The sequence below is a fragment of the Sinocyclocheilus anshuiensis genome, unplaced genomic scaffold, assembly GCF_001515605.1.
Source record: "Sinocyclocheilus anshuiensis isolate Anshui unplaced genomic scaffold, SAMN03320099.WGS_v1.1 scaffold180, whole genome shotgun sequence".
Lineage (NCBI taxonomy): Eukaryota > Metazoa > Chordata > Actinopteri > Cypriniformes > Cyprinidae > Sinocyclocheilus > Sinocyclocheilus anshuiensis.
The window spans coordinates 382,611-391,333 of NW_015554093.1; the positions used below are offsets into that span (position 1 = coordinate 382,611).

General features: G+C 35.6%; 1 protein-coding gene across 1 annotated transcript in view; it reads right to left on the bottom strand.

Moving 5' to 3' along the window:
• Window positions 1-2,390: 2,390 nt before the first annotated feature.
• The window catches only part of LOC107669301 (EGF-containing fibulin-like extracellular matrix protein 2), a 7,799-nt gene continuing 1,466 nt past the window's right edge, over window positions 2,391-8,723 (bottom strand). The window contains exons 3-10 of the mRNA XM_016461468.1: window positions 7,460-7,672; window positions 7,232-7,354; window positions 7,016-7,132; window positions 5,773-5,892; window positions 5,569-5,688; window positions 5,353-5,479; window positions 4,449-4,644; window positions 2,391-2,399 (exon numbers count right to left, since the gene is read on the bottom strand). Coding sequence (XP_016316954.1) covers window positions 2,391-2,399; window positions 4,449-4,644; window positions 5,353-5,479; window positions 5,569-5,688; window positions 5,773-5,892; window positions 7,016-7,132; window positions 7,232-7,354; window positions 7,460-7,672 — 1,025 coding nt within the window. The remainder of the gene's footprint in view (window positions 2,400-4,448; window positions 4,645-5,352; window positions 5,480-5,568; window positions 5,689-5,772; window positions 5,893-7,015; window positions 7,133-7,231; window positions 7,355-7,459; window positions 7,673-8,723) is intronic.

The following is an 8,723-nucleotide window of genomic DNA, read 5'->3' on the forward strand; positions in this document are numbered from 1 at the left end:
CTTTCTGGTTTGAAGAAACATTTTTCACTTTGTCATCTTCTTGAAAATTGTAAACCTGATCTGTTTGGGATGGAATGAGTTCATGTTACCAACAAAAAAAGTTAAATATTAAAAAAAGTTAATATTTCAAATTTCAGGACAATTAAGAGTGTACATGTATTGTTTCAGTCATTCATGGTGATCAGAGAATAATATGTTTTAATGGCCTGATTGTGACGTGTATTTGAGTGGGAGGACAGGAAAATTACTCTCCTTATAACCCAGTGTAGCATTACCCTTCTAAACCACAAAAATAGCTCCAACGCCTCCATTTTCCTCTCTGCTAATGAAAAGAACTAACCTTGTTTATTTTTAGAGAAAATTCAACTATGTATAGACAGGCATATAAACATTTGTTTAATTTTAAACAAATGCAAATGTTAACCTAACATATATACATTTGATTTTTGTTGAAAGCGATCACAGTCACAACAAAACAAATTAAAAAAGGCTTATACTGAATGAATAGTTCACACAAAAATGAAAATTCTGTCATCATTTACTCATCCTGATGTCGTGCCAAACCTGTATGCACATCTTACTTCTGCTGAACACAACAGAAGATATTTTAAAGAATGTTGAAAAGAGTTTGGGTACCCATTGACGCCCATTTGTATTTTTTGTCCATACAGTGGAAGTCAATGGAAACCAAAGCCGCTTAGTTACCAACATTCTTCAAAATTTCACACAAAGAAAGCCTAAGTCTTAAAGTCTCAGAAAACCAAAGAATGTAAAATATTACAGCATCATCTGATATGCTTGTCAGTGTGTTCAGCTACTCCAGTCACACCTACATCCATCTGCTGCACTGCCCACAAGCCCTCTGTGCCAACACTGACCATCAATGAGCTCATCACTTCCCTGCTGGAGCTACACTAGGCTAAATTCACACTTATCATCTTTTATTCAGAAAGTATGCATTAAATTGATCAGAATTGACAGTAAAGACAGTAATGTTGCAAAATCATTTTTTTCATCAACGGTTTCTTTTCATCAAATAATCTTAAATTTACAAATTTCACAGAATTTTCCACATGGTTTTCACATAAGTATTAAGCAGCACAGCTGTTTTCAACGTTGATAATAATAAGAAATGTTTCTTGAGCACCAAATTAACATTAGAATGCTTTCTGAAGCAAATATGTTTTAATGGCCTGATTGTGACGTGTATTTGAGTGGGAGGACAGGAAAATTACTCTCCTTATAACCCAGTGTAGCATTACCCTTCTAAACCACAAAAATAGCTCCAACGCCTCCATTTTCCTCTCTGCTAATGAAAAGAACTAACCTTGTTTATTTTTAGAGAAAATTCAACTATGTATAGACAGGCATATAAACATTTGTTTAATTTTAAACAAATGCAAATGTTAACCTAACATATATACATTTGATTTTTGTTGAAAGCGATCACAGTCACAACAAAACAAATTAAAAAAGGCTTATACTGAATGAATAGTTCACACAAAAATGAAAATTCTGTCATCATTTACTCATCCTGATGTCGTGCCAAACCTGTATGCACATCTTACTTCTGCTGAACACAACAGAAGATATTTTAAAGAATGTTGAAAAGAGTTTGGGTACCCATTGACGCCCATTTGTATTTTTTGTCCATACAGTGGAAGTCAATGGAAACCAAAGCCGCTTAGTTACCAACATTCTTCAAAATTTCACACAAAGAAAGCCTAAGTCTTAAAGTCTCAGAAAACCAAAGAATGTAAAATATTACAGCATCATCTGATATGCTTGTCAGTGTGTTCAGCTACTCCAGTCACACCTACATCCATCTGCTGCACTGCCCACAAGCCCTCTGTGCCAACACTGACCATCAATGAGCTCATCACTTCCCTGCTGGAGCTACACTAGGCTAAATTCACACTTATCATTTGACAATACACTACATGCCGTTATAATTAACACACAGATCCTTTCACACACATAGCAGTAATAAATCAGACGCTGACTCAAACAGAACTTCCTATTCGTTTTTTTTTCCAAAACAAGGCTGAGATGACAAATTACTCTCCTTATAACCCAGTGTAGCATTACCCTTCTAAACCACAAAAATAGCTCCAACGCCTCCATTTTCCTCTCTGCTAATGAAAAGAACTAACCTTGTTTATTTTTAGAGAAAATTCAACTATGTATAGACAGGCATATAAACATTTGTTTAATTTTAAACAAATGCAAATGTTAACCTAACATATATACATTTGATTTTTGTTGAAAGCGATCACAGTCACAACAAAACAAATTAAAAAAGGCTTATACTGAATGAATAGTTCACACAAAAATGAAAATTCTGTCATCATTTACTCATCCTGATGTCGTGCCAAACCTGTATGCACATCTTACTTCTGCTGAACACAACAGAAGATATTTTAAAGAATGTTGAAAAGAGTTTGGGTACCCATTGACGCCCATTTGTATTTTTTGTCCATACAGTGGAAGTCAATGGAAACCAAAGCCGCTTAGTTACCAACATTCTTCAAAATTTCACACAAAGAAAGCCTAAGTCTTAAAGTCTCAGAAAACCAAAGAATGTAAAATATTACAGCATCATCTGATATGCTTGTCAGTGTGTTCAGCTACTCCAGTCACACCTACATCCATCTGCTGCACTGCCCACAAGCCCTCTGTGCCAACACTGACCATCAATGAGCTCATCACTTCCCTGCTGGAGCTACACTAGGCTAAATTCACACTTATCATTTGACAATACACTACATGCCGTTATAATTAACACACAGATCCTTTCACACACATAGCAGTAATAAATCAGACGCTGACTCAAACAGAACTTCCTACTTGTTTTGCCATTGTTCTAAATCAAGTGAGATGACCAGTCCGTTGATGAAATAATGTTAATGAATGGCCTGCAAAAACACAAGCCTTTTTGGTACACTATAATTAGCATTTAAAGGTATCAGTTTTCATATTGTAGTCACTCTGTTACTTTTTATTAATTAACTTCTTCCTGTCTTTACTTTTTGTCAATGAAGTAAATTTAAATGAGTCAAATTTAAATCTACAGGACAACTTTAAAGCTTGTAGTAAACGCGTAGGATTTCTAAAATGAAAAATGATTGTTATTAGGTACAGTAGTTCCAAAGTACAGTGGCCCTAAAATAACAACCAAAAAATTATATAAATGTGACATTTATTTTGGTCAACTTTGACCCTTAAACGTGATTGTAATAATGGTCCTTTCAGCTAATAGCAAAAAAGGTAAAACTCAGCATGTGTGCACAGGTGTTACACTGTCACCATGTGGAGACACCTGAGCATTTCATTTATACTTACTATAAACACTCACAATCAAGAGAAATTTTAACCAAATTATTAGCATGTACACCAAACTGGATGTTTTTTTTAGCCTACAGACAAGAAAGGAAAAATAAAGAAGAAGAAGATCATAAAAAAAACAAAGATGTGAAGGGAGGATCAGAATTGCTTTTCTTTAATGTATTACATTTACACAGTACTTTTTTACTTTAACAATGAAATTATGCAAAAAAATAAAAAATAAAAAGATTTTTGTATAATCTTGTAGTCGGAGTAAACAAGCAGAAGTACAGAATTCAATAAGCATTAGAGAAAATGCAACAATTTACGTAAAATTGGTTTCACAAATTTTTTAAATAAAAATTAGTTCTCATTTAAGGCTTATAGAAACCTGGATTTTTCTTTAGTTTGTTAGTGTTTTCTGAAATTTCCCAGTATTACACTAGATAAATGTAGTTACAAAAGTGCTTTGGAATGTGTATTGTATGTAGGTTCGATAATTCTTCCTATTTTTTTTGTTTTGTTAGCTAATACTAATAACAAATTATATCTTGACGTTTCTTTCTGAAATATCTGCTGCAGATATGTGTGTGTTTTCTGTGTGTGTGCTTGTATGCTGCATGTATGTGTGAGAATGAGTCCACGATGACAAAGTGAGAGGAATGAATGTTCAGATGCTTTAGCGCTTCCCAGAATAGGCCTGCAGTCAGCCTCAAAAAAAGATCATTTCGCATCATTAGGTGGTGATTTGTGGAACTGTGTTGCCAATTTTCAACACACAAAAGCAGAAATAGACTGAATAAAGATATTCTTGTATATACTGTATTCATACAGTGTTTTCCCTATGTTTGTCTCTCCATCTCTCTCTCCTCAGAAAGCATGAGGCCATAGAAAACAATTGTTAAAATTGTAATAATATTTCACAATATTACTGTTTTACTGTATTATGATCAAATAAATGCCCAGGCGACCATAAGAGACTTCTTTCAAAAACATGATCCAAATGAACCCAAATGAATGATAGTGTAATAATAAAGAGAGAATGCAATTTTCACCAGTATTTACTCTAGCACACATAAGTTATGAAACTGATGTTTAAAGGGTGTTGTGTGTCTCTGACTAACCCGTATGTAGAATTCTTCATTTTCATCTCCAGAACGAATGCGGAAGGAGTTGTAGGCTCCAGGATAGACGCTGGTGGCCTGGATCTGGAAGATGTCAGAGGGAACCGAGCGTTCGGAGGTGATGCTCATGTATCGATGCACAATGGAGAAGGGCAGGTCACGACACTCTGGCTTCACCACTGGACATATACAATGACTGGACAGAAAGAAAGTGACACAAGGAAAAAGGGAGAGGGGTGTTAAATAATAAAAAGTGCCAAAATATGATTTTGAGTCAATTATGAGTTGCCTTTACACAAATCGAAATGGCTCACTTCTCTGAGACCTGGACGTAGGGGTCCTGGCAGCGGTTGGAGTTGACACACTGATGTCCACCATGGATGTTCACACAGACCTGTCCCTCCCCACACTGATGAGTGCCTGTCTCACACTCATTCACATCTACACACAGAATTGTTATGACAAACTCAAACCAAGTGAAATGTGATTGTAAGAGTCAAGTGTAAAAAACAGGGATTTTGTTTCAATACCCTGGCAACAACATAAACAGAGAGACGCAGAACAGAGCTGGTCTGGTAGTTCATGAGAGGATTGACAGACACCATCTCCAGATCGAGGACGTACTCCTTCGGTCCAGTCACTGCTCTGGCCAAAACCAACATGGCACTGATGTTGTTGATTTGCTGCGAACAAGAAATGACAAAAATAAATGAGTCAAAAAGTATGAGACCACATTGCAATTCTGAGATTTTTCATTTAAACACAAACTGAAAGTTTTGCGATTTTCAAAGCTTAAAACCTAGCTTCAAACAAAGAAGTGAACATGTTAAATAGGACAAAAATATTAAAGATTCTGCACTATTTTATATCACTAACCAATATAAACAAATATGAAATGGCTCACTTCTCTGAGACCTGGACGTAGGGGTCCTGGCAGCGGTTGGAGTTGACACACTGATGTCCACCATGGATGTTCACACAGACCTGTCCCTCCCCACACTGATGAGTGCCTGTCTCACACTCATTCACATCTACACACAGAATTGTTATGACAAACTCAAACCAAGTGAAATGTGATTGTAAGAGTCAAGTGTAAAAAACAGGGATTTTGTTTCAATACCCTGGCAGAGTCGTGTTCCTACTAGCTCGTAACCTTCTGGACAAACACAGGAGAATCTTCCAGGCTCGTTCACACACTGAAACTGGCACAGGAAACTGGAATAGCTGCACTCATCAATATCTGGGAGGAGAGAAAGAAAACCAGTTACATTCAGGCCATCATCAATTGGTCTAAAACTATTAGGGTAATGTCTTACGCACTAACCATTGCATGAGAAGCCATCGGGTCCCAGGTCATAGCCTTGATCACAGCGACACAGGAACGTACCATAACTGTTGTAACATCTTTGTTGACAAGGTGCTCCCATCTCACACTCATTTACATCTGATGACAAAGAACAGAGATGTTAGAAGCGTATGTACTGAAAAAAAATCTTAAAACTTTGCATTAAAGCAAAGTTCACCCAAAAATAATAAAACAATTGCATGTGCAGTGTTCTGGGAAGGTTAGTTTATGGTGCTAAAAATAAAACATTATATATGTTCTCTTTAGGTTGTCACAAAAAACTCCCTGCAACGTTCATGGTTATAAAATACACCCTAAAAATAAACATTAGAGAATGTTCTGTTTAGGTTCTCTTTAGTTTGTCAAAAAAAAAAAAAACCTGTACATTTCTGGAAAGGTTAGTTTATGGTTAAATAAAATAAATCCTAAAAATAACTAATAGATAATATTATGTATAGGTTGTCTATAGGTTGTTAAAGAAAATCCCGGTAATGTTCTGGGAAGGTTAGTTATTGGTTTAAAAAAAAAAAAAAAACTACAGAGAATGTTCCTAGATTATAATTCACAAAATATGCTAAAGTTAGGGGAAGGAGCCATGTTTGCTAGGACTGTCATGCCATTTCAAACCTGTATAACTTTCTTTCTTCTAGGAAAGACAAAAGGAGAAACTTTGACGTATGTTCATGCTGCTATTTCCATACAACAAGTGAATAGGTACATGTGCTGCTGTACATGTGTACAACAATACATATGTGTGCTACATTCCAAAATATTCTGAAGTTATACAATATTATTTGGTTAGAGAAACTAATAGACTTAATTTAAACCGTTATTTGCCCTCAAATTTCACAAATGTTAAATATATGTATGGGCGTCAATGAAAACAAACATCACCAACAAACAAAACCGATCTGCACTGACATCAAACATGGCATGTTCCTCATACAAAGCTATCACATAGAGCACAAATCATATGAACTACTTTTATGCTAATTTTATGCTATGTTTCTGTTATTTTTAGAGTTCAAGAGACCCAACCCCATTCATTTTTCATATCCTTTCTTGCTCCATGGAATAAAGAAAATGACCCGGTTTTGAAAAAAAAAAAAAAAAGACAGAATTTTTATGTTTGAGTTTTGATTAAGCTGTCAAACTACAATAATTATATTAGTGTGTAAGGAAGATTTGATCGCTGGAAAATGTATCTGCTTTAAGGACTTACCAACACAGGATCTGTTGTTTCCCGCCAATTGGAAGCCAGGCTCACATTCACAAGAGAAAGATCCTGGCATGTTCACGCAGCGATGCTGACAGTACCTGTACCTGCACTCGTCGATATCTAACAGATGAGAGGAAATACTTACTGTAGACTGCAGAACAGAAAAGATGCATCCATATCTTAAAGACAGATGTTAAGACACATCATTTCTTCTCTTACCCACACACTCTATGCCAATCTTGCTGTAGCCGTCAGGGCACTGACAGGTGTAGGTACCCACAGTGTTGATGCATTCCTGGCTGGGCTGACAGTCATGCATGTCCAATTCACACTCATCAATGTCTGTCCAAAGCATGATGAAGAGCTTCAGGACATCATTCTCATGCACAAACACAATATAAAACCATATGAACAGACTTTCCCTACATTTGGCCTTAAATAACTCACCCACGCAGGTATCTCCTTGAGCCCTGTAGCCTACAGGACAGGGGTTAAAGGCCTCGTTACGCTCCACATGAACACTGGGCTCTGATTGGCTGGAGGGCTCAGGTGCAGTGATCACGGAGGCAGAGTGAGGAAGGCACAGGTAACCACCATAATGATTAAAGCATTTCATCTCTCCCTGACAAGCCTGCTGTATAGTCTCACACTCGTTTATGTCTAAGTAAAACAGAGAACAGAATTTAGCTTTACAAGTAATTTGTATGTCCTTTTTATTTTTATTTTTTTTATTAAATACTAGACATATGAAACAAATATACAAACATACATACTGTATAAACAACTAAGAAACAGAAAAAAGAACAGCAGTTCTTTTTTTAACTTTCAATTATCTTTCACTCTTTAGCAACTCAAATTGTATCATCTTTTGTTATCTATACTTCTATCAATACTTAAAGGGATAGTTCACCCAAAAATGAAAAATTCTGTTTACTCGCATTTACATTAACTCACACTCATGTCATTCAAAACTTAAATGACTTTCTTTCTTCTGTGGAACATAAAAGAAGACATTTGAGAAATATCTTAGATTAAATTTTTTTTATAACCAAAACTGTTCAGTTACCAACACTCTTTAAAATATCTTTTGTGTTCCACAGAAGTCGTACAGGAGTGGAACAACATGAGAGTGAATACATGATAACAGAATTTTCATTTTTGAGTGAACTATCCCTTTAAGAAAGCCAATAAATTCAAAAAGAAAATCAACCATAAGGAACAATCTACATATGAAATATATATACAGTGACATGCAAAAGTTTGGGAACCCCTTGCAGAATCTGTGAAAATGTGAATAATTTTAACAAAATAAGAGAGATCATACAAAATGCATGTTATTTTTTATTTAGTACTGTCCTGAGTAAGATATTTTACATAAAATATGTTTACATATAGTCCATAAGACCAAAAAATTGCTGAAATTATAAAAATAACCCCCTTCAAAAGTTTGGGAACCCTTGGTTCTTGTGTGGTTACCTGGATGATCTACCACTGTTTTTTGTTTTGTGATGGTTGTTCATGAGTCCCTTGTTTGTTCTGAACAGTTAAACTGAGCACTGTTCCTCAGAAAAATCATCCAGGTCCTGCAGATTCTTCAGTTTTCCAGCATCTTTTGCATATTTGAACCCTTTCCAGCAGTGACTGTATGATTTTGAGATCCATCTTTTCACACTGAGGACAATTGAGGGACTCAAACACAACTATTAAAAAA